We start from the raw sequence: 27,724 nt of genomic DNA, 5'->3' as shown, positions 1-27,724 counted from the left end.
TAATGTTCCGACACCATTGGTTGATTTTCAAAGACCCAATTGAGAGTCAGCACAAAGCCATTGGGATGGGAAGATACAGTTATTTAACCCCTTTCTACTCTGGTGTTTTACTCTAATTACGACCACTGAAATGCACCCGACAAGAAAACTTATATATTATCTTCAATGTAGACATTTTAGATTAATATATTAGTTTTAAAATGCCAGTTGCCAGAGCGAGAGTAATGCCAAGCGAGAAGAGTATTGCCAACTGGGCAATACAACCATTGAGAAGAACTTCAAAGGTTAGTATATCTAGATTTTTAAAAGGCAATATATAGATTGTCCGCCTCTCTGTAAGACGGCTTAACAGCCCCGCATCAGCCGCGAAAAAGCCTCTAAATAAAACCCATTAAAACTTTTTGAAAAGGGTTTTGCCATATTATGGTCAGGTTTAAACTTTCAGCTGATTTTGATTGGCAACGGTTTATTTCTCTGCGGCTTACAGGCGGCTGACGCACGACTGCCGAGCCCTGCTGTAAGGCAAGTTAGAGAATAAAAATAGAAATTTTAATAATCAGCTTGAAGTCTAAACCTTACCCAAATATGGCAATTCCTCTTATAAAAAAATTTACAAAGCATCCAAACTGTTTTACATTTGAATCTATGTCGCGGCTGACGTGCCACTACAGCCCACTACAGACATAATAAAAGAACAATTCTGGTTTTGTAATAACTTTTAATCTAAAATTGTAGGTGTAACAACTTAGCTGCTATATGTAGAGTTATATATAAGAAAAATTCTCTGAAATATATAAGAAAAAGTTTAGCTAAAAGCATTATTGAAAACCTTTCCCAATACACCTTAAACAATTTTAAAGTACATATATTAATAGATCCATTAGTTCTAATCTTAAAAATTAGGAAGATTATTTCATAGGGTAGGCTAATTGTTCAAAATAATAGGTTTTTAAACCTTAGACTGTTAATTACACTAGTACCAGATGTTTTCTTGTAAAACTTTGGGTACAACTAATAAAATTTGATTGGTCGTATCAAAAGATTCAACCAACAGTTGTAATCTAAAAAGTGGTCAAACAGTAATTTATCGTCCATTGTCTTGTCTCTTAAGAAATAGAGAGAGTAAGAGAACATAAACCGACCGATCAAACATTTACAGTGACTTTGCTGCGAAAAGTAAAGATATTTTTTTTCTTCTTGATTTTGAGATATTTAACCCAAATATTATCATTGTTTGTAATCTAAAACTAATACGGAATGGATTATCATAATTTATTTGGAAGCTCTACAAAGTGTCAAAAAAAGCCGTGTTACGTCAATAGATCCATCTCTTTTTAAGGGATTTCCTTTCCCACTTCTTCTTTCATTCCCCCTTTTGTAAGACGTCACACGGCTAATTTTTTTGACACTTTGTAGAGCTTCTTCATTTGTTCTAGTTTGGTGGTAATTCTGTGGCCCCGGTCACAACTGACGTTGATATTGTCGATGAAACTCTTGATTTGTTTAAGGTATAGTTTTATTGGTTAATTACTATGTTTTTAGCAGGGATCTAAAGAGATACGACAATTGTAAATCCCCGATAATGATAAACAAAATTACTCCACCTGTAAGTTGTAATTAGTGGTAGAAACGTTTGGATACTAAATCTAATGAATTAACCAATCAAAATAAAGTCCTCAAAATGTTAAGCCAAAAAATAAGAAAACGTTAATAAAAACTTTGGGGACTAGTGTAATAAAAAGTTCATTGTCTCCTCCCTCCCTGTTTGAAAGGCTTATGGATATATAATATGTGGATATATTGACAGGAGAAACTTTGCATGGACTAAGGGAAGGGGAAATGGATTGAATATTCAATTTTTAGTTGTCTCACACTTTGGGTACTGGCTTAAAGGGAATGTGCAAGAATTTAGCAGGTTCTATCTGACTTTGGGTACTAGTGCATCATTGCAGCTAACTCACTGAGATAGTTTTGAATATAGCAGACGGAAAAATTTGTTATGAGATGGCTTGGTTTAACAATTTTTTTTCTCCAAAACATATCATTTCATGGATAAAATCTTTATTGTGAAATTTGTGTAATAGAGAATCTAAGAACCCCTAAATTTAATTCTTGTATATAGTGGCATTTTAAAATTAAGAATATGGGGTGAACGAGTTCCAGGACGACTTTTCTAGTAATTAATTACAGAATGGTTACATCAGTCTGATGTACTGGTACTCTAATTTTCAAATGGTTGTTTTTTTTCTTATAACTTTTTTCTTATTTTATAGTTTTCTAAATTTTATAAACACACCCTTTACAATTTTCTTCAAATTTTCTGGAAAGATCTGGATTTCATGGCCCTTTAGCGAAAACTCTTTAATTGAATTAATTGCCCATTAATCCCTTACTCCCTGGAAAATTTGTCGTTTCAGTTTAGATAGATAATTCTTTATTATATGTAGAGTGGCTGATGAATGGCTTACATTTTCAATAAATATCAGTGTGTTTTCTTTATTGTTAGCGAAGCTACTTTTTAATTAATATTATCGGTCTTTTTTATAAGGAAATATGATTTTCTGCGCTGCTATTTAGATAGACTGCTATTTAACTTAAGAGTCAGCCAGCATACAACTTACTTTGTACGTCAGTCTGTCGGTCATGCAGCAAAAGACGTTTGTTTAAAAGGTTACATGATTTTCTATGGCTAAATAATCATATATTCTATCTTTTTCTTTGTTATGGCCACTTAATAACTGCTCAATAACTCAGTCTCAGATTCAAAATTTAAAGTGCTTCGCTACTTATTAATGTTTTTATCCTTGTTTTAATTACAATATTGTAACTAATTACTTGCTAATAAATGACGTACGGAAACCTAATATTTTCATTAAAACTTTAGTACACACAACAGATCTATAATATAGATGTATGTATATGCAGACAACTACCTCCCTCTCTTTTTCAATGAACATTTTCGTCTGCTTCTAATTTATTTTCTGCTACTTGGGTGTGTTAATATAAGTTACTCCTTTGGTTGATTTTCAATGACCCAATAGAAAGGTTGCACAAGGCGGTTGCGATGGGGAGATACAGTTATCTAACCCTTTCTCCCTCTAGTGTTTTACTCTACAGTATGACCCTCGAAAAAGTATTTTTAAGCATCTGCAGCCCTTATTTCTCAATGAATTATTAAAAAATGCATATGTCCTTGTTCTCCATAGTATTCCACGTAAGTAGATATAAAAATATTTTTTTTACCTCCATTAACACCGGAGATTTTTAGAGCTAAAGTTTTGAAAAAGTGACTGAGAAAAAGAATTTTTTTTGTTTCTCTTATTTTTTGGATTGTTATATTATGTTTTTCTGGCAACTGAATAATGAGACACAAAGAAAAACAAGTTAACTAAATATTTCTTTTTTATTCCACCAAAAAATATAAATTTTTAATGGCAAAAAATACTACTGAATGAATTGATTAATTGCAAATTTTAGGTTATTTATTAACCCTTATTTATAGAAAAGGATTAATTATGACAGTTGCTCCGCCTACTTTTCTGACATCTCAATTATTTAATAGGGGGTAAATTAAGCTTTTTAGACTAAAAAATCATTATGTTTTATATTTATTTTCTTTATAACTTTTTTGTTATTAAAGTTAGGATTGTGAAACAAAAACAATTTTCCTGCTATATTCATAGAGATTTATTTGGTTTTTTAATCTTAAACAATTTTGCCTAATAAGTAAGTTTTTCAAAATATCATTAAACTAAAAAGACTCAAAAAATATGTGTAAAAAAATGCTTTTTACTCAAAAACAAAATTTTTTATTTCATTTTTGTATAAAGTTTCTGCTAGTAACAAAAATAAAAGGATTTCTAGCTTAATTTTGCTAAAAAAGTCGTTTCATGTTAAAAGTTACTTTTTCCTCAGTCACTTTTTCAAAACTTTAGCACTAAAAATCTCCGGTGTTAATGGAGGTAAAAAAAATATTTTTATATCTACTTACGTGGAATACTATGGAGAACAAGGACATATGCATTTTTTAATAATTCATTGAGAAATAAGGGCTGCAGATGCTTAAAAATACTTTTTCGAGGGTCATACTGTATTATTTTCTCGGCCTCTATTAAAGATAGATGGCGTTACGAAATGTCTTTTAAATAGTTAGAACATATATGAACTCAATAGTAAAACACTGCCATATGTAACAAAAATGTTACACATATCTACCTTTTAGTGAACGGTTAATCTACTCCTCCAAGTTGCCACAAGATGAGAGACTTTAAGGGATAAGACAATGGACGATAAATTGATAAACATTCCCAATGATGATAAACATGTGACCTGTTGTGTAGGTTAAAATTTTTGGTTGAAAATGTTGGACAATACTAACAAATAGAAATGAAATAGAAGTTTTGAAGCTAACGAATAAGATAACGTGGTTATAAAACTTTGGTTTCCAGTGTAATCTATAGTCTATTATCCTCCCCCTCCCTGCAAAAGAAAAATAGCTTCCAGTTTAAACTAGAAAATCTTCTAAAGAGGAATTTTTGGTTAACCTAACAATAATGGAGTTCTAAACATAATTGTTTCAATTTTATTCACGGATCTAAAGGGATAAGACAATGGCCGATAAAAAACTCACCACTTTTGTGGATTACAATTAGTAGTTGAATCGTTAGGACACCATACTTAATGCATCTACAAATATAATTTTATAAAAGTGCGCATAGTCTTAAACTAACAAATAAGAAAACTATGTTATACAATTTTGGGAACTTAGGTAAAAAAAGCTCAATGTCCCCTGCCTCCCTAACATGATTTGATAGAATTGTTTTGGTTAAAATACTAAACAATCAGCAAATAGAAAATTTCAATATTAAGATAATATGGAATTATCATAGATTTTATTAGCATCTAATGTAGATTGGTATTTGGTAACCTTAAGACTTAAATTTACAAATAAAATAGCCCAAATTCATCCTGAAAGCTTATCTAAAAAAATACAATAAAATCCTTACTGCTTATATACGGGGGGGGGGGGGAGCGGAAGGAGAAGTCGACCCCCGTCCATTTTCAATTTTAATTTTAGAACGAAGAAATAAAAACATATTTTACAAACAGTTGTAAACCATCCCGGAAGAAGCAATATATAAAAATATTAAAGGGGAGCCATATTGGTTCAGCGGTTAGTGAAATCCTTTGTTACAGACAGACACTCTGTGACTTTTATAACAGGATGTTTTTTTTCAGGCGAATATTTTCTTCAAAAGTTTTGAGATCGAGAGCAATGAGGACAGGGTTCAAATCTATCTGACTCTGTATATTGTGGATTGTCTGAAAAAGCTTCAAAAATGTCCAACCCAGGTATATAAATCAGGGATCTAAAGGGATAAGACAATGGCCGATAAATTGATGCACATCCCCAAAGATGAAACATTCTTTTGATTTCTCCTTCTGAAGATTACAATTAGTGATTAAAACGTTTGAACATTGACAATCAACTTAATTAACCAACCAATCAAAATTAGCATGCTTAACAGCTTAATGCTCCCGTCCTCCCTAGGTATAAATAGTTATTGATATGCTTATCGAGCTCCTTGTCACTGTGGGCTACAATTGAATCAAGACAAAAGTAAGTGCCGAGCCCTGGGACCTATGTAGGGTGAAAATATACATAAATACTTGATGATTCCAGGTGGAGACAAAATATTTTAGCGGGGTCTTTTTGTTTTTTTTCAATTTAAAGTTCTGAAAAAAAAATTGAAAAAAATATGAAAATCTTTAATAAAAAACAAACAAAAAATAATTTTTAATATTTTTTTTTATTTAAAGATACAAACAACCTATATAAATACTATAAGCTTTAAAAAAATCACAATTTTCATATTTAGACTTTCAATATAAAGATTTGTAGAAAAAACCTAACAACAAATTCTAACATATTTCTGATCAACATAGCAATAAAACGTCTTTTGCAAAATCTTTATCATCAAAAATAAATAGAACTTACTAAAGACTTTTTTTCATTTAAACTTATACTTTTCACATTAATTAACTTTAAAGATAGATTTTTTTAAAAAGAAAGGTTGCGTGATTTTTTTATTCATAATTAATTGCCTAATTTTGAGATTCAGATAAAAAACCTTACTGCTTTATATCATTGGATACTCTACTAGCAGCGGCTACGCCTCTAGAGGCATATAGGGACCCTTAGGTTGGGAGGGAAGACGAACCCCCCCTTACAATTACAGTTTTTTTTAATGGAAAAGTTAAAAACATTTATTTTGGAGAGTTGATTCTCTTGGGATAGTGATGGTTACCTTCCCCAAAATAGTAATAAACCTTACCAGGACATATAAGAAGCTACCATGTAAAGGAGAACCATATTGGTTCAGTGGTTAGTGAGATCCCTTGGTGCACAAAGACTCACATAGAACGTGTTACTTTATTATAAAGATACATATATACACAGAAACTCTACAATCAGAGTATGTCTGTTTGTTCATCCGTCTGTATAAAAACATTACAGAATATATTTATTTGATACTAGCGGCTATGCCCCTAGAGGCCTTTAGGGGCACTTGAGAGGGGAAGTAGTGGTTGAATTCTACAACTAGATTTTTAGTTTAGACTTAAAAAGAAAATTTTATTTTTGTGTGTGAAATGGGGTCCTTTTTTAGGGGTTGATTTCTCCTAGGATGGTGGAGGTACCCTCCCAAAATAAGTTATAAACCTTCCAAGAACCAATGAGAAGCTACATAGAAAAAAAAGAACCATTGATCATTGTTAATTACTATTCAGGGATCTAAAGGGATAAGACAATGACCGCTAAATTGATTTACATTCCCAAATATGATACATGGATAACCCTTCTGTATGTTTCAGTTAATGGTTGAAATGTTAATCCAACCAAACAAAAATCGCAACAGGTCTCCTAAGTAGTTAAGCCAACGAATAACAAATTCCTATATTAAACTATGGGGACTAGCCCATTGTCCCATCTCGCTCTGATTAATATATTTTTGTATCTGTATGTTACACTTGCTATTTTCTTTATTTGTATTCTTTTAAACTTAAGAGCTTCACTAATTATGGATGTTGTCTTTTTCCCTTGTTTAATCCAATTACCTAATTCTGGATATTCTTTGAGGTTGATAATTACAATTATATTTTATTGAATGGAAAAAGAACAATTTAATCATAATTCAAGATAAAAATTATTTTATCACTAGCGGTTTTGCCCCTAGAGGCATCTAGGGGCCCTTGATAAGTGGGGGGAAGTTGACCCCTCCCCTACTTTCAGTTTTAGTATGTAAAAGAAAAAGTTTTTTTTAAATGTTGGGTAGGAACTAATTTTTTCTAAACTCAAAACTTCTCAGGACCATGAAAAACTTGAACCAAGAAGAACTATATCAGTTAAGCGGTTACAAAGAATCTTCGGTACCGACAGACACCCTCACACACACACACACAAACAGACAGACACAGAAACTGTTACTTTTATATAAGGATTAATAGACACTAAACTACTCCTTGATATGTTGATCTTATTATCAGTCTAAAAGATAGGTCAATAAAGAAGAACCAAATTGGTCCAGCGGTTAGCAAGAACTTTAGGCACAGACAGAAAAAACACACGGACATCCTATCTTTTTTATACAGGGATATAACTTTTAAACGATAGGAATTTTTTTTTTTTACAGATGATATTTCTCTCCCTGCTTTAAAGCACTATTTATGATACAAAATAGATTGATGTCTGTTTGTCCATCTTTCTGATGCTTAAGAACTGATATGGTTCTTTTTTTACTTTACTATGTAGCTTCTCATTGGTCCTTGGAAAGTTTATAACTTTTTTTGAGAAAGAGAAGAGAAATCACCCCTTAAAAAAGGACCACAACACACAAAAAAAACTTTTTCTTTTTAAGCCTAAAATAAAAATATAGTTGTTGAATTGAATATAGCAAAATAAATATTTTCTGTATTGTTTTTATACAGACGGATGAACAAACAGACATACTCTAATTGTAGAGTTTCTGTGTATATATGTATCTTTATAATAAAGTAACAGGTTCTATGTGAGTCTTTGTGAACTATGGTTCTCCTTTACATGGTAGCTTTCCATATGTCCTGGTAAGGTTTGTAACCATTTTAGGAAAGGGTGCCACTACTATCCCAAGAGAATTAACTCTCCAAAATAAATATTTTTGACTTATTCATTAAAAAAAACTGTAATTGTAAGGGGGGGTTCGACTTCCCCCCCAACCCAAGGGCCTCATATGCCTCTAGAGGCGTAGCCGCTGCTAGAAGATTATCCATTAATATAAAGTAGTAAAGTTTTTTATCTGAATCTCAAAATTAGGCAATTAATTATGAATAAAAAAATCACGCAACCTTTCTTTTAAAAAAATCAATCTTTAAGGTTAAATAATGTGAAAAGTATAAGTTTAAATGAAAAAAAGTCTTTAGTAAGTGCTATTTATTTTTGATGATAAAGATTTTGCAAAAGACGTTTTATTGCTATGTTGATCAGAAATATTGTAGAATTTGTTGTTAGGTTTTTTCTACAAATCTTTATATTGAAAGTCTAAATTTGAAAATTGTGATTTTTTTAAAGCTTATAGTATTTATATAAGTTGTTTGTACCTTTAAATAAAAAAAAATATTAAAAATTATTTTTGTTTGTTTTTTATTAAAGATTTTCATATTTTTTTCAATTTTTTTTTCAGAACTTTAAATTGAAAAAAAACCAAAAGACCCCGCTAAAATATTTTGTCTCCACCTGGAATCATCAAGTATTTATGTATATTTTCACCCTACATAGGTCCCAGGGCTCGGCACTTACTTTTGTCTTGATTCAATTGTAGCCCACAGTGTTGTTATTTAAATTTGATAGAAAATTGGTAAGTTTAAGATTTTGTTAATAAATCTTGAAATTATCTACAAGAAAAATGAAAACAACCACCAGTAGAGAAGCCCCTCCTTGACTTGATCTTATGTATTTTAGTGCAGTTGCAATTTTTTTTCATTTTTTGTCATGTATAAAATTGTTCTTGTTTTCCAGGAGAGTGGATCAACAGAGCTGACAACCTATGCCATGAGACCCTTCTCTTTGCCAGGTTAGAACAGGGTTCAGTGTTAACCACCCACGTCCCCCACCCCCTCCTTTTTTTTAAATATATTCAAATATTCGGGAAGTAATTTCTATTTCTTTGTATTTTAACTTAGAGTTAGGTTAGTTTTGGTCATAATGTTACAGTTTAAGGGCCCCCCATTGAAATAGAGCATCACCACTGAAATGGTCTCCTTTACAGTAAAGCTCCTCGTCAAGGAAAGTTTTTTTTGACAACCAAAATTAAATTGAAACTAAAATTGAAAGCTTAGAGTCGACTTCCACCCCCCATTCCCTTCCATCAAGTGTCCTGTTTGTCTGTCCTGAAGGATCTCGCTAACCGCTGAACCGATATTGTTCTCCTTTACAGTGAAGCTTCTTATAGGTCCTGGGAAGGTTTTAAACTATTTTTGAGGAGCGTGTCTTCACCCCCTCCCACCCCCCAAAAAAATATTTTTGTTTACTCTTTTGAAACTCAAATTTAAAATGGGATGAGGTCCACTTTTCCCCCTCCTACCTTAAGTGCCCCTAGAGCTCTAGGGGCGTAGCCGCTAGTATAGTATATAGTACCTATCAATTGTATGATTATAAATGGAATAATACACAGCAACGTTGTTTAAAGAGACTATCCATGGAAAAACACACAGCTCAATTTGTAGGAATATATTTCGATTAAATCACATCTAATCCTTGTCAACCTGCACAAAATTAACCATATTTCATATATTTATAGTAATATCAGATAAATATTTTTGAACAAATATAGGTTATTTTAAAAAGTGAAGAAACAACAAAATAATGAAAAAGTGCTCGAAAATAAAAACAAAAAGTTAAATGTATTGTAATGAATTTGATTATCCCTTCTTTATCATAGTTCTTTACTGTTCAAAGGTTTGTTTGAAACTGAGCAATTTAACCGCTGGTTTTGGTGTAAAGGGAAGGGGTAGAAGGGATGGGGGTTTAAAAGAATCAAAGTTCAAAAAAATCAAAGTTGTGTACTTTATAACTTTTTAAAAAAAAACTTTAAATGCGCAACAATTTTTATTATTTTTGGAACAATTTAGAAATTTCTTTAAAATTTGATAATGTTATCAAAATTCTTGAGATTTTTTGTCAGAGAATTTACAATGAATACAAAATGGTTATAAAATGTCCTAATAAAATTTTTATTTATATATATTTTTCGTGTGAAGAAATAAATAGAAACAAGGATGACAACATCTGTAAAAGGATGTAAAAAGGTGGAGGAAAGGGGCGATAACCCACCCCCAAAAAAAACAAGATTTTTACAAACCTTTGCCATAGTACCCTAAAAAATATTTTTTTTTGTGGGGGGGGGGGGGGTGTTGGGAGGGAGGGTGGTATTCTTCCTGGACACCTGTTGTGTAAAAAAAATGACATGAGCAAATTTTGTTGAGAAATTTTAATAACCCATTTGATGATAAATGTCTGTCGTCTGTAAAGGGTATTTTTTTTCTTTATGAGTACAAAAAAGTATTATTTTTAAATATAAAAAAAATAGGGTAAATAGCGTAAGTTACGTTGTTTTATTTTTTGTTCATTTTTTTCAATAATTTTTACAAATATAGTAAAGTTTTATAAAACTGGTTCTTTATCACAACAAAGTGGGTCAAATTGGTGTCTAATTATCGGACATTATTTGTAGTCGATTGAAATCCTTGGAATCAAAAGGTCATATTTTTTTAGCGTATTGTTAGCTAAATTTCGGCCTTGTATAAAGATTTCTTCTACCATAAAAGTGAATTTAAAAGAGTGTATAAATTAATATTTGTTATATCGTTATAGCTTATAAATGTTATAGCGTTATAGCTTAAATTGTTATACCTTAAATCATTATAACTTCATACTTTTAAGCATTATATCGTGATTTTGTTAAAGCGCTATAATTTTTAAACGGTGTGTCCTTATAACATTAAATCCTTTTATTTCATTTCATACTTTTAATTGTTACATCGTGATTTCGTTAAAGCGCTGTAACTTTTGATTGTTGAAACCATTGATCGTTAAAACCGTTTGTTAAAATCGTTTGTTAAAACCGTTCATAAAACCGTTTGTTAAAACCGTTCGCTAAAACCGTTCGTTAACACCATTTGTTAAAAAACGTTCGTTTAAACTGTTCGTAAAACCGTTTATCTTTTTAAAAAACCTTTGATCGATAAAAAAAACGTTGATCAACAAAAAACTGTTTATCGTTTTAAAAACCGTTAAGCAGTAAACCCGTTTATCGTTTTAAAAAACCGTTAAGTAGTAAACCCGTTTATCGTTTAAAAACCGTTAAGCATTAAACCTGTTTACTGTTAAAAAAGAAACGTTTATCGTTAAAAAACACATATAAAAATCCGTGGAAAATTTGATAAATGTTTTATTAATATTTTTAGGTATTGGCTGATATTTTTATGAAATATTGAGATGTTTCATAAAAAATATTAGTTGATAATTGAATTTCTTTATGCTCTTAATATTGCTTTAAAAAACATAGTATATAATGGCGATTTCTTTGCTTTACCTTATACTATGAGCATAGTTTTGAGTATATCTAAATTTAATGAAATTGTATACAAAATATTAAATTTATCATCAATTGTTGATTGATTTAGTATTTTAACACTAATTTTGTTGGATAATTTAGATAAAATTTCATAGAAGAGATCCAGACAGAATGGCAACTTTGCCATCAATTTTTATTTTCTCTGGACACTTTTTTTTCAGTTAGTTGGGATAGCCCAATTAAGTTTTTCAACCTTTTGTTTTGAGAGCAGCTAAACCGCAACTGATTTATTCCACCACAGTATTTTAATATTAGTTAATATTGCTATGTTTTCTTAATCTTGTAAAATAAATATCATTTTCAAAATTTGTTTGTTTTCTTTATTAAATTTAACATTGTAATAGTTCAACAAAAAACAGGCTTAAAACCACCCAAATTTTTTTTGCAACATTGAAAAACTTAAAAGAATGATCCCAAAAATCTGTTTGTTGAATTATTTGATGTTATTACAATAAAGAATCAAATTGAATTTATTCAATTCTAATTTGTTTTTAACATGAATTGAATATGGCAAATGATAAGCCATGCAAATTTAATAGCATTCATGAATTCTCAATTGAAGATTTAAGAGCAAAATTTAAAACAAATACTGAAACATTTTTCAGGTTTGTAAATTTTCAAAAGAAAAAGTATCATAACAAATTGAATCATTATGATACAAAAGAAATTACATCTAAAATTCTTATTGATTGTTATAAGCAAGAAATTTATTCAATTTTATATCAAATTTCAAATTTTCAAAAAGTTTTAGATGAAATATTTGGTGAATATGATGATCATATTGATCAAACAGTTTCCAATTTAGATTTGGGTTTCTCCAGTCTAAAAAAATTATACTTGAATCTTCTTGATACTTTTGAAAATCAAGAATGTAATGATTTTTCAGGCAAAAAAGATATTTCATCAAATAAAAGTCCTGATTATGTAAGTCAATCTAATGAAACTGACAAAAAAGATGAACATAGCATTGATGAAGATATTTCTTTTAATAATTCAAAAGAAAATTTTGATCTTAAAAGTTTGAATAGTGTTTTTTATAACGCTGAAGAGGATTATGAAAATCATTCTAATGAATCAAATGATGAGAATTTTGACATAGATGATTCTCAAGTAGAAAACAATGAATTACTTGATAGTATTGAACCTGATTGCAAGGAATCAAGTAATTCTAATAATAATAATGATTCTCAAATTGATACTGAGAAAGTTGAATCAGACTTGCTTGATAAAAAGGCATCAAGTGATTCTGAAGTTGAAAATGAAGCTCATGATGATACTGAGCAACAAGAGCCTGCGCAAGATTGTGCCAGTGATGTTAGCTCAGATGGTATGTCAGAAGAAGAGTACTGTTACTACTTCAGTTATTATCAGGTAAATGGTAAAGACTACTCTATCAATTCTGATTTTAAAAGTTTGTCTTCAAAACATTTTGAATCAACTGATGATTCTAAAATTGTTAAGTTGTCTAGGCCAGAGCCCACTGATACCCCACCTCCTATTTGAGTTTAAAGTTTGATTACTCATAAAAAAAAACTGGATTTAAACGTGGATATCAAATTTGGCTAATGCAAATGGACATGGAAATAAATTATATTAGTTTTGATGTAAGATTCAAATTATTAAAGAATCAAATTTTACAGTTCTTACTGTGATACAGTAAAATTATTATTATATTATTGCTTGAAGTTTTTTTTTTGTGCAATTTCTTATTTTTTGTTAGTTGAGTAACAACAAAAGAAAATTAAAAAAGGAAGCCATTACTTTCCTTAAACAAATATTTATTATTTTAGTCATGATAGTTGACTATAAAATTGTTTACAAAAAGAGATTGTAAAAATGAGTTACAATTTAGCTTTTAAATTATTTTGTGTGAATCAAAAGTATCATTATTTTGATTCTAGTTATTGATATTTAAAAAAACCATGACAGATTAAACATGGTTAAAAGATCTAATTTTGTTAATAAAACAATGAATCTCATTTATTAAGATTCAAAATTGATAATTATTTGTTTAAATTAAAACAGTTCAATAAGTAATTGTTTTTATTTCTATTTATTCAAAGTTTAAATTACTCTCCAATTGAAATTTCCCTACGAATTGACAATATCTGAGTTATGTCAATTGTTATTTCAAAATAATCATTGCTACTTTGAGCATGATATTGAATTTAAAATATTTGTTTAAAGTCAAATATTTTTTTTTAATTTGAATTTATCTCAAAAATTTTTTGAGAAATTAAATTTTATTAACCCCAGATCACATTCTTTGATCAAAAAGAAAAATAACTCAAATGTTTTATTTAAATCAAGTTCTTTTCATTCTGATTCTAAGTTACTGAGTTTATATTGCATATAATTTTAAATGTGCAGAAAAAAAAACACTTCAATATAAATCATATTCCCTTTTGAAGTAATATAATTGTACCATATTTGTATTTGAGTATTCACACCCTTGTTGTGTCTTCACACTTGTTGTGTAAAATTGTATATGAAAAAAAATCATCAACAAAAAAAAAAAAAAAATTTGAAAAAAAAGCCTAAAAAAAATCAAACCTGAATGTTTGAGAAAAAAAAATTGTGTTTGATCATGGTTCTTATTGTGCTTGTTATGATCCAGCAAAAAAAAAATTGTGTTTGATCATGATGCTTATTGTGTTTTTATTCATGATCGGATAATTGAAAAAATTGAGAAAAAAAACTAGTTATTTGTGCAACTAGTAAAAAAAAGGCAATAATATTGTTGATGAATAAGATTGTATAGTTAATAATTTCATACTATATTTGTAAACCAATTTCAGCATATCATGAAATTGAATTGATAAAAGGAAATATGATCTATTTAAATTAATTTTTAATGTGTCTCAAAAAGCCCTGCACTTTTCTAATCCCGATCAAAAAAGAATCTTGATTCAAAACATTTACACTTGAACAGGAGAGAAAAATCCGATCAATTTCTGAGATGTTGCAAAATTACCCGAGATCATTAATAAGAGATAAAATGGATTGAAAAATTTAATGTTTATCAATTTGCAATTAAGTTAAACATTGAAAAGGATTGTTTCACTTTAAACAAAAATTTATTGTTGGTTTTGAAAAAAAAAGTCATAATTCATGTTCGTAGTATTTAAACAAACAAACAAAATTAACTCATTTTTTTTATTTTTGAGAAATCCAAAAAAAAAAGCTAACTTATTTGAAATTAGCCAAGATATCTAGGTTTTTATTTTGGTTCATAATCAACCAGTAAAAAAACCACACAAAATTTGCTCATCTTGTGGTGGCCCAGTGTTGTGTAAAAAAAATGACATGAGCAAATTTTGTTGAGAAATTTTAATAACCCATTTGACGATAAATGTCTGTCGTCTGTAAAGGGTATTTTTTTTCTTTATGAGTACAAAAAAGTATTATTTTTAAATATAAAAAAAATAGGGTAAATAGCGTAAGTTACGTTGTTTTATTTTTTGTTCATTTTTTTCAATAATTTTTACAAATATAGTAAAGTTTTATAAAACTGGTTCTTTATCACAACAAAGTGGGTCAAATTGGTGTCTAATTATCGGACATTATTTGTAGTCGATTGAAATCCTTGGAATCAAAAGGTCATATTTTTTTAGCGTATTGTTAGCTAAATTTCGGCCTTGTATAAAGATTTCTTCTACCATAAAAGTGAATTTAAAAGAGTGTATAAATTAATATTTGTTATATCGTTATAGCTTATAAATGTTATAGCGTTATAGCTTAAATTGTTATACCTTAAATCATTATAACTTCATACTTTTAAGCATTATATCGTGATTTTGTTAAAGCGCTATAATTTTTAAACGGTGTGTCCTTATAACATTAAATCCTTTTATTTCATTTCATACTTTTAATTGTTACATCGTGATTTCGTTAAAGCGCTGTAACTTTTGATTGTTGAAACCATTGATCGTTAAAACCGTTTGTTAAAATCGTTTGTTAAAACCGTTCATAAAACCGTTTGTTAAAACCGTTCGCTAAAACCGTTCGTTAACACCATTTGTTAAAAAACGTTCGTTTAAACTGTTCGTAAAACCGTTTATCTTTTTAAAAAACCTTTGATCGATAAAAAAAACGTTGATCAACAAAAAACTGTTTATCGTTTTAAAAACCGTTAAGCAGTAAACCCGTTTATCGTTTTAAAAAACCGTTAAGTAGTAAACCCGTTTATCGTTTAAAAACCGTTAAGCATTAAACCTGTTTACTGTTAAAAAAGAAACGTTTATCGTTAAAAAACACATATAAAAATCCGTGGAAAATTTGATAAATGTTTTATTAATATTTTTAGGTATTGGCTGATATTTTTATGAAATATTGAGATGTTTCATAAAAAATATTAGTTGATAATTGAATTTCTTTATGCTCTTAATATTGCTTTAAAAAACATAGTATATAATGGCGATTTCTTTGCTTTACCTTATACTATGAGCATAGTTTTGAGTATATCTAAATTTAATGAAATTGTATACAAAATATTAAATTTATCATCAATTGTTGATTGATTTAGTATTTTAACACTAATTTTGTTGGATAATTTAGATAAAATTTCATAGAAGAGATCCAGACAGAATGGCAACTTTGCCATCAATTTTTATTTTCTCTGGACACTTTTTTTTCAGTTAGTTGGGATAGCCCAATTAAGTTTTTCAACCTTTTGTTTTGAGAGCAGCTAAACCGCAACTGATTTATTCCACCACAGTATTTTAATATTAGTTAATATTGCTATGTTTTCTTAATCTTGTAAAATAAATATCATTTTCAAAATTTGTTTGTTTTCTTTATTAAATTTAACATTGTAATAGTTCAACAAAAAACAGGCTTAAAACCACCCAAATTTTTTTTGCAACAACACCCTCATTTACAAAAGTATTAAAAGAAGAACCTCTCTTTTCCAGGAAAGGAGGGGACATTATTACACTAGTTCCTAAAGTTTTATATTAATGTTTTCTTATTGTTGGCTAAAGAACTTTAGGGGCTTCTTTTGATTTAAATTGGTTTGTATATTAATCTGAATGTACAAACGTTTCAACCCTTAATTGTAATAAACAGAAGGGGTAATTTTGTGTTTCATAATTGGGGATGTGCATCAATTTATCGGCTATTGTATTATCCCTTTAGGTCCCTTTGTCTTTCCCCTTTTTTATCCTCTTCTTTGTTGAATCACATCCCCATGACAAATTCCTAGGCACGTATTAACAGACATGATCCCCAAATTATTTTAATTTAGGAGAGGCTGGTTTCCCACTGAATGTGTTCTATCCTAAACCTCAAAAGTAAGTATTTTTTTTTTCGTGGTAGTCAATAAAAGTTATTTATGGCGGATATTAAAATAAAAAATTATAAGATTTTTAAAAAGTTGTTTTAGCCTCAAGTGTACGAATGCCAGGTGTAACAAAACTGGTATTAAAATTATGATTTTTCATTTTGTTATTCGTATAAAATTTTCTATAAAACGATATGATACATGATTTTTCATTATGGCTTAGAACCGGTTATAATCTAGTGGATATTTATCGGTTTCGATCGATACTAGAAAAAACTTAAACTGGATTTTCCTTCTACATATACCTCAAATATATAGTACTGAAAACATAATATACAATAAAAAAATATTAAAATTAAAATTTCAAATCATATCCGTTTTCAAAATTTAACTAGGATATATATTTTATATCAAATTTCCTTTTATAAAGCTTTTTTACACAATGGTTTTTCATAATTTTATAATGTTAATGGGTAATAAATAAACAAACATTCACACTCAATTTATGATAAGCATAATTCTACCCCTTATGTAAATTGAAATAATTAAAAAAAAAAGTTTAGACACTATTATTATGTATGGGCCAATCAAAATATTACCATAACCCTCAAAGTCTCGAGTCAATGAATATCAAAACGAGTTGATTTTAAGATGTACTGAATTTTAGTTTCCGAAAGTGTACTTAGCATCCGCGTCCTATCCCAATATTTGCTACTAGCTAAAAAAGCTTCAAACTTCCCCCCCAAAAAATCAAAATTTGAATTATTAAATTTTGAATGTATTATGTATAAATCGTTTATACATTATATTGCTTTTCCTTTTGACCGGAGTAGCTGAAAATGGCGTTTGCAATAATTGGGTTATCTGCTGTACACATTTGGAAATTATTAAAGAAATAGGCAATCCATTTTCAGCACATCGATTTTAATATCCCCCACAGTGGGATCTTTTGACGAAAATCGGGACATTCAAAAGATTTAAAATTGGCTTTTATCTATCCTGGGACTTAATAATGGCTGTAAGTAGACAGCTAGAAAATAAAGTTTAAAAAAAATAATTTTTGGCGGATTTATGCCATTTTTAAAAAGGGATATTTTTCTGTAATTAGGTTCTAATATAGCTGGAAAGTTTTTCATCAAATTAAAATTAATGTATTTTATTTTTTACAGGAATGAAATCGATGATTTGAGAAATTATATTACTTTGGTAATTATTTTTTTATGTAACATGGCTACTCTACAATATATTTTGTCCGTCAGTCTGTTGGACCGTAACGTTATTTTGTTTAATTGCTCTTAAATATAATTTTCCCTTTCCTTTCCCCTATTTTCCCTAGCGTAAAACACTAGAGGGGGTAGGGTTTAAATAACTGTATGTCTCCATTCCAAGGACCTTGTACCGACTATCAATTAGGTCTTTGAAAATCAACCAATAGTGTCAGGAATATTGACACAGCCAAGTAGCAGACGAAAAAGGTTCTTGAAAAAGTTGGGCAGGTAGTTATCTGTTTATACATCTATGTATACTATAATATGTTTTTTAACATTTTTCTTTATCTGAATAAAGTGGCTCGGCAGCCGCGCGTCATCCGTCTGTAAGACTCAAAGAATACAACCTTTTACAGTTTCAAAAATCAGCTGGAAGTCTAAACCTGGCTCAAATATGTCAAATCCTCTTCAAAAAAAGTTTTATCATCCAAACGGGTTTAAACTTGAGTTTTAGTCGCGGCTGGCGCCCGGTTGCCGAGCCCTGAGAATTTTACTATGATACGTTGCTTGTCGCATGCGCACAGATGCAGATCAACAAATAATTACCACAACACCTTTTCCTTTCTCTAGGGGCATTTGAGGAAAGGGGTAGGGGGGGGGGGGGAGTCGACCCTCCACTTTCAATTTCAGTGTTAAGAGGGAAAGTTGCGATTTCTCTTCGGAGGGTTTAGTTACCCTTCCCCAAAATAGTGCTAAACCTTTCTAGGACCTTTATCAAGATTTAATTCAATGAAGAACCATATCGGTCCAGCGGATCCTTTAGTATAGACAAACAGACAAACATTCTTTGAGAATATAACATATTTACATTTCATATCTTACTATCCTTTAATTGAACACCCCTAAGCAAGCCAAAGTGATCGCTATCCAAATTCATCTAACCAACAATGCACGCAATCGTTCGTGTTAAAGATATCTTTTTATATAAATTTTTCCTTAAGAGAGAGAGAGAGAGAGAGAGAGATAGTTAGAGAATAAATGTACTACTGTTGTAAGACATATTTTTGTTCTATTTTATTATCATCTTATAAAATATCTGGTCAAATCCCTTATTTGATAGTTAAACCACAACTTCCCATAGAAAAATCTTCATGTTTGAATGGACAATGGATTCCGATGATCTACAGGGATAAGAAAATGGCCAAAAAAAGGATGGATATCCCCAAAGATAATACACAAAAATACCCCTTTAGATTACATTTCATGGAAACGATTGGACACTTAATTTAATGAACCAAACAATAAAAATTCAATAAAAGTCCACAAATTTGTTAAGCAAACAAATAAGAAAACGTTAAAATAAAAATTTTATCAATCAAAAACCCTCTCTTCTTATGACTACATACCAAAACCTAGTTTACCCTTATTTTTATCCCAATAAAATATACAGACTTTAAGATTTCAATTACCAAATCTTAGAGCCTGCTTTTTAAGTTAATTTTAAGTTTGGTTCACAAACAGAGGCGTGCAGAAGTAGGGTTTAGGGGGGTACAACCCTCTACATGTCCTCCCTACTACAACACCCTTATACAAGGGTCTACACCCCCCTATTACATCCAAAGGGGCTGTTAGGGTAAAAAATTCACAATTTATTTACCTATTTCTGTAATGTCCAACATTTTAAGGGCCCTACTTTTTTTTATGAAAAATAAAAGAAGGGGAAAAGAGGTTCTATGTAGTCCACTACTCTATGAAAAATGTACTAAATAATCTTATATCTACCAGATAGAGCAAAGATTTATCTAGTTATTCTAAAAAAAACAAATAGGGTGATGTATTTAATTATTTAACCTATATTTGTAGTATCTATGCTACATTTAACCTTTTGTCTTTCATCAACTTTTTATATCGTTGAGGATTGATAATCAGTTTAATGATTGAAACATGGATGTAAAGAGTGTAAACTCTCAAAGTGCTTTGTTGAGTAAGTGTTAACCTCCCCCCCCCCTTATTTTTAAAATAAGATTGAAAATAAGTTTGTTTATTTGTTAAGGCCCGCCTGGTTAGGTTAGGTTATATTGGGTACTGGGTAGCCCTGCAGTGCACTCTAAGTATAGGACCCTTCGCAAGAGGTTAGACTTAGGTTAGGTTATATAGGGTACTGGTTAGCCCTGCAGTGCACTCTAAGTATAGGACCCTTCGCAAGAGGTTAGACTTAGGTTAGGTTATATTAAGTACTTGAGGGGGGGGGGGGTTGTGTTTAACAGGCAATTTGTAAAAATCTACCTAAATTATAATAGTTTCATAATCTTTCTTCTTATCTTTTTTATATTTGTTAATATTTTTCCCTTTTCTTGATATAGCAAGATGAAAAATATGTTTTTCCGACTCTAATCCTCTGGATCAGAAAGGAACTTGGAATAATTTGGATGTAATAGAATAGTTATTTATGATTATTATTTTATTAGTCGTAGAAAATTGTCTGTAATACAATGCTATACATGATTTCTTAGTATGGCTTAGAATAAGTTATAAACCAGCGGTTAATAATCGGTTTCAAAGCCATACTTATAAGATTATTCAAATCCTAACTCATTATCAGTGAGGAACTTGAGAGAGATTTTTTAAATATAATACTAATCATCGGTAAGGAATTTGAAATAGTTTGGAAATTATAAAGAGATTTTTTCTTCAAATCTAATACTAATTATCAGTAAGGATTATCAAATGATTTGAATATAATAGAGAGATTTTTAAAATCTAGCTGTATATCAGTGTGGACTTTGAAATAATTTTGATTCTATAAAGAGATGTTTCAAATTTAATACTTATTATCAGTAAGGTCTTTGAAGTAATTTTGATATTATAGAGAGATTTTTCAAATTTACAACTTATTATTAGTAAGGTTTTTGAAGTAATTTTGATATTATAGAGAGATTTTCAAATCTACAACTTATTATTAGTAAGGACTTTAAAATTTGGATTTTATAGAGAGATATTTAAAATTTAATACTTATTATCAGTAAGGTCTTTGAAGTAATTTTGATACTCTAGAGAGATTTTCAAATAATACTCAATATTAGTTAGGACTTCAGAATAATTTGGATTTGATAGAGAGATTTTTCAAATCTAATACTCAGTAAGATCTTTGATGTAATTTTTATATGGTAGAGAGATTTTTAAAATTTAGCTGTATAAAACCTGAGGACTTTGAAATAATTTGGATTTGAAAGAGAGATGTTTCAAAATTAGTACTTATTATCAGTAAGAATTATGAATTAATTTAACTTAAATATTAAAAGATAAGTAAAAGTAAAGAAATGTGTGAAACTAAAAAAGCAGAAAATGTTGCTTGAATAGGAAAGGTGCTACTTACTATACATAACACTAGCGGTTGCGCACCTTGCATCTAGAGGTGTGTATTCATATACGGAGGGAGAAGAAAAAGGACTAAAACCATCTGGTGACCTATGTAAAGCTTTCCTAAAATAGAGAAATCAATTGGTTTATTAGTTATCAAAATCTAAAGTTGCAGACACAAAAAATACATTTTATAATAGGGTATTTTTTTCTTTGATTGCCTGTGCTTAAATATTTTTAAAGTTAAATTATCAAAATATGAAACACATTTGTGATTTTAAGAATAAGTGATTATTGTAAATACGTAAAACGTCTTATCAAGAATTAAAGAATATAAATATTTCGTTAGAAAATGTTATGTTAATTTTGCATATTTACTTACATAAACTATTTCTTGAAAAATCGAGGAGATGCTTCTATTATGCCAATTTTATAATAATTTCTAGTATGGCCTTATCTGATTTCTTAAACCGATTGCTATCCACTGGATTAGAACCGGTTCTTTTTCATTAATTTATAGCATAGTATTTCAGACAACTTTCCACGAATATCAAAACAAAAATCAGAGTATTAATACCAGTTTGGTTACCCCAAGCCATCGGCCCCTCTTGGGTAACAAAACTGGTTTTAATCATAAATTTTAATATCCGCGGAAAGCATGGCTTGTTAGTGCTTCTGCAAAACTTATATTAAACTTAAATGTCTTTGATATTCTCCTAAACTGCAAAGTGAGGTCGTATGTTCAGTAATATCTCGCAAACGGTTGGATTTATTGATTATTATTATGCAGTGTTCTGGGCAGGTTTTAGGCCATTTATGGAAACTAGTACAACTAACATGATAGATAGTAGAAATAAGTAAAGCTGTAAACAATCTCGAAACCTAGTCACTTTAATTTATTGTTGTCGAGTCAACAGTCAGTCTGAAGGTCAGAAGTAATAAATTGTAGAGGATCTGCACTTCTTGCAAGAGAAGATAATACTTTCAGAGAGGGAGGGGACATAGGGCTGTTAATTATGCTAGTCCCAAAAGTTTTATAATGATGTTTCCTTATTTGTTGGCTCATAAACTTTGGGAAAATTTTGAATTTTGATTGGTTGATTCATTACGCTGAGTATTCAAACGTTTTAACCACTATTGTAATCTATAAAAGGGGTTATTTGTGTATCATCCTTCTGGTTGTACATCAATTTATCGGTCATTGCCGTATACTTTTAGATCCCTGGAATCCCTTACTTATTAAAACGCTCAAATTTTCAAAATTGAAAAAAAAATTCTAAGAGGATATTAACCCGATACTCTAAAAGTGTTAATGTTCGTTTGTTCTATCGTCTGATTTTAAAGTTTCGCTTAAATGGATGTTGTCATTCTTTTTTTAGCTTCGCCATGAAGTTGGAGAGAGACTCGTGCACAGAGTTTATGATTCAAAAATAGCAAAGGTAAAATTTATTTTTCCATCTATATCCCTAATATTAACAGAAAGTCTTTCTGTCTGTAGCTTAAGCTTAAGATCTTACTAGTTAACGTGCAGATATGGTTTTTCTTTACAAAGAAGCTTTTTGTAGGCCAAAGAAATTTTTAACTATTCGGGGAAAGTGTAAAGAAATAAAGAAATAATGCCCTTCTCTCCCATTTTTTTTTACTTTTTTCATTATATATCTAAAATTGAACGTTGAGGTAGAAATTAACCAAATACCCTTCCCCCAAAAGGCATTTTAGGGCGAAGTCGCTAGTATTATATATTTATTATGAGACTACAAGAAAAACATGAATGTAAATTATAGATAAATAGTAGACATATAAAACCAGATAGATAGGACAAATGATGGTGATTATTGTAGCCACCACTTAGTCCTAGACCTTTGCAATACATGACCGATTTCAAATGATCATTTTAAATCGTTTTCACAATACTTCCAAATTTCTACATAGCACTTTAAATACCCCCCCCCCCCTTTTAGTAGCGAAGCTACTCTATAATTGACTTTGTCTGTCCGTCCGTAACGCTATAGAGGAAACGTGATTTTCTCAGCTCCTGTTCAAGATAGAAATTTTTAGTGTAGATTCATATTACATATGTCCATCTAATCTATACATTATTTTGTCCATCTGTCTGTTATTTGGTGTGCTAGATCGATTCCTAAATTTTTAAGTTTTCGTAATTTTTTAAACTCCTTTTAAAGATAGAGGGCTGAAATTAATTGGGGTGCTAGATCGATTCGCAGAGTTTTAGGTTTTCTCTATTCCTATTCAGGATTAACGACTGAAATCATCAAGGATTCAATATGCTCATATTCTACATATTTCCATTAAGTTTCATTAAGATTTGGCTATTAATTGCGGTGCTAGATCAATTCGTAAATTTTTTACTTTTTCGTGATGTTAAAGGTTGCTTGATTTTAAAGTTTAAAGTTTTAAAGATTTTCCTATTTCATTAACTTTAATGTTTATTGTATGACATTGCTCTATAGTAATTTTTTTCTCGATATCCATTCATAATTTTTGACCTTCGCTACTTATGGATGTTGTCATCCTTGTTTTTAAACTAGTTAAAAAAACCGGCCTATTATCAAAATTGAATTTAAAAATGTTTATTTCAACATATTTTTGGTTTTACATATGTATTTGTTTTTAGGATAAAGTATTTTTTTTACTGTTTTGTAAAAACTTAATATGATGATCAATTTTATAAATTAGTGCAAGCAAGCAGCCATTACAAATACAATTAGATATACAGATATATAGTAAATAGATATATAGAGATATATATTTAGAAAGGTGGATAGAATGATAGAAAGAAAGCTATTAAGATAGATAGATAGTAAATAGGTTGATAGAAAGATAAATAGATAGATTAATTCAGAGTATAACAGATAGGCCGAAGGATTAAGAGAATTATCAGCCGTATATCTCAGATAACAGTTTAGTATATTAGATTTTCCCTATTGAAATCCAATAGAGAATGATAGACATGACAGACTGACAGACCAAGTGAGTTATATACTAGCTGGGCAAGGGAAAGGCAAATCTTCACAAAAAATCACCAACCTAACTTAAATAACAACCAAGAAAATCAGATTTTTCCCATAGCATTACGGGCTTACAGATAAAAAGACCGGCGTACTAACTGACTAATCGACCTACATATAAAGCGAATTATAGAGTAGCTTTGCTACTAAATATTTATAATAGATAGATTAAAGAGAAAGATAGATAATAAAATCCTGTGATAGATGAACAGACAAACATTTAGATAGTATAAATAAATAATGAATTAGCGAAACTAATATCTACTTCCTGTTGAGTTATTAATGATACATCCAAGGATAATTATTTCCATAAGTACCTAATGCCAAATCTTACTAATAATTCTTAAAAATTACATATCCAAAATGAAATAAAATGTTCCTCTAATTCAAACTTCACTTTTTAAAATTAGTTATTTGTAAGTAACTAGCAGCTTCGCCCCTAGCCTCTAGGGGCTCTGCCCTATGAGGAAATAATTTTTATTTTTGGGGGGTTTGGGGGTGTCCCACCCTTCAAGAAAATAGCTTAAAACCACCACATGACCAATAGGTATAAACCCTGAAGAGTAGAATACGATCGGTTCAATGGTTACCGAGATTATAAGGGACAGACGGATAGACAGACAGACAGACAGACATCATTCTACTTTGTATTATAGATTGGAGTTTTAAGATATTTGTTTATTTTAAATGGGCAAGATGTTTATCTGTATTTGTCAGTTTATGCATGGAGAGAGTGGACATTGGGCTGTTTATTACACTAGTCCCCAAAGTCTGTTAATAACATTTTATATTCGTTGGCCTAACAACCTTGGGGACTTTTATTAAATTTTGATAGGTTGGTACATTTAGTTGAGTATCCATCCCTTAGAAGAGGTAATTTTGTTTATCATCATTGGGGATGGTAAAGAGAAGCTGCGTTATGGACAACTTACAACATATCTAATAACCAACGCCCCGTAGCAATTTAACATTGGTAGGGATCTAGCACCTGAAGACCTGAAAATAACTTTTTCATAAGTTTCCACTCCCACCCCCCCCCACACACACACACACAAATTTTTCATTGTCCAATAAATCCTTGAATTTACCTTTTTTACGATAAATTGCTTAAAACCTGCTTTAACAAAAAACTGTTGAATGGTCAGTCCAGCAGTTTATGAGGTCTTAATGGGCATACAGATATAAACACACAATCATATATATTTATTATTTTCTAAGGATTGAAATAGAACCTGATATAGTTATTTTAGCTAGGGATCTAAAGGGAAAAGACAATGGCCGATAAATTGAATTACATCCTAAATGATGATTCCCAAATTTACCTCTTCTGTAGATTAAAATTAGTGTTTGAAACGTTTAAATAGTAATACTCAACTTAATGAGCCAACCAATCAAAATTCATTAAAGTCCCCAAAGTTGTTAAGTCACCGAATAAGAATTAGCGCTATTATAAAACTTTGGGGACTAGTGCAATAAATAGCCCATTTCCCCCTCTCTTTCTTTATTTTAGCTAGCTAGATGCGATCACCTTGTTAGAGTACATGAAAATCTGATTTAACATTCAAGTAATAATATATCCATTGTATTTAGAATGGAGAGCCGAGTAAGTGGTGGCTGTGTTTTGCCAAAAGAAAGTTCTTGGATAAAACTTTGGAAAAAGCTTATTAAACAATTTGACAATTATTTAATTAAACAAGGATGTCAATATCCATAAGTAACGAAGCACAAATAAATCATGGATGGACATATGCATATGCACATAGTGATTTAATGAGTAAATGCTCAGTATTCATAAATAAACAAGGATGACAACATCCATAAAAGCGAAGCACTGAAACGGTAGGACAAACGGACATGAACACTTGTATAGTGTCAGAACTGAATAATCAGAATATAAAAGTATAAAGAGCCGAAGCAAAATTGTAAGTAAATTTGTTGAAAAAACTGCTTGATATAGGATAATGTTTATGGACATACTTACATTTTTAGGACTGGATTATAGAGTTGCTTCGCTTATAATGTTGTTCTTTGTTGTCCCAGGAATCAATATACCAAAAATCAGATCAAACGGATAATTAGATCACATAAAAATTTGTTGTTAAAAAAGTAAAAAATCAACATGTTTAAAATGGACGTACGGACATTCTGGTTATTATTATAGAGTTGCTACGCTTATTAAATCGTACCCAACTACTACATGAATCATCATGCAAAGTTTGAAATTGATAGGACAATTCTAATATGCCTAAATTAACGAATAAAAGCTATCTATCTCGGACGGACGTACGGACGGACCGACCGGCCCTAATTATAGAAAAGCTTCGCTTTTAAAAATAGATATAGATTCACAAAAAAAATAATATCTCATACTTTAAATGTACATGATTTATATTCCTTAATTCGCGTCGTAATTTGTCTATTATAAACATTTAAAAATACATAATTTATAGTTTGTTTCATGTTTAACTTGAAATAAATTATTTAAAAACAAAGATATAAATTCCCGAACCTTTTAAATATTTTGTTTTTTTATGTTATGACTGACTGATCAACGGAGCAAGTAAATTATATAAAAGATGCTCATTGGTACACAGGGATAAGGGATGGGAAACCTGACCGAAAATTAGGTCTCAGCCTCCTTTTAAAAGTGATGGGGCAACTTTTCTTTTTTGCCTATAAAATCAACTCATTTCCCCCAGTTCCTCATTGGCTGTAGGCCAATATCCAATAGCCTGAAACTTGCTTTTAGCATTAACCAATTAATTAATAACAAACGCGTCCCCCAGTTCATTATTGGCTAAATTAATTCAAGCAAACATAAATTTCTGCTATTAGAAAGACAACAATGGAAACTTTCTGCTATTAGAATGACAACAATATATATGACGTTCAATCACATCAACTTATTATTAAATTTACACATTAATAAATGTCCATATAGCAAAACATAAATTGAGAGATCGTTTTTTGAAGACTGAGTAGGATTCAACATTTTATACTTTAGAACAATGTGAAAAACTCATGTCTTTAGACAATTTAAAAGTTACATTTCATGTGGAATTGATAACCAATCTAAATGATCACAAATACAAAACTAGTTCAATATGTAAATAAAAGTGTACTGTGTTTTGTTAAAAAAAAAATTTCATTATTTTTTGTAAAAATTATTGCACACTT

At 30.0% G+C, this 27,724-nt stretch overlaps 1 protein-coding gene across 1 annotated transcript; it reads left to right on the top strand.

Annotated features, from left to right (window-relative positions):
- The first annotated feature begins 169 nt into the window (after window positions 1–169).
- On the top strand, window positions 170–27,039 carry LOC145334968 (actin-related protein 2/3 complex subunit 3-like). The gene is made up of 8 exons (XM_080180612.1): window positions 170–284; window positions 1,437–1,508; window positions 5,239–5,352; window positions 9,053–9,107; window positions 16,915–16,960; window positions 18,120–18,156; window positions 22,898–22,957; window positions 26,138–27,039. Exons 1-8 carry the CDS (start codon window positions 201–203, stop codon window positions 26,213–26,215), a joined length of 546 nt encoding a protein of 181 aa, XP_080036738.1. The 5' UTR covers window positions 170–200; the 3' UTR covers window positions 26,216–27,039.
- Window positions 27,040–27,724: the final 685 nt, after the last annotated feature.

The sequence above is a fragment of the Acartia tonsa genome, chromosome 13, assembly GCF_053477335.1.
Source record: "Acartia tonsa isolate MP-2025a chromosome 13, ASM5347733v1, whole genome shotgun sequence".
NCBI lineage: Eukaryota > Metazoa > Arthropoda > Copepoda > Calanoida > Acartiidae > Acartia > Acartia tonsa.
Note: the sequence above shows the minus strand (reverse complement) of the source record. Positions and strands in the feature narration are given on the sequence as shown.

Coding starts and splice junctions, on each gene's coding strand:
- LOC145334968 (XM_080180612.1), top strand. CDS start 201: ATGCCAGTTGCCAGAGCGAGAGTAATGCCAAGCGAGAAGAGTATTGCC. Junction 285..1,436: donor CATTGAGAAGAACTTCAAAG/GTTAGTATATCT, acceptor CATTTGTTCTAG/TTTGGTGGTAATTCTGTGGC. Junction 22,958..26,137: donor ATGATTCAAAAATAGCAAAG/GTAAAATTTATT, acceptor CATTGTATTTAG/AATGGAGAGCCGAGTAAGTG.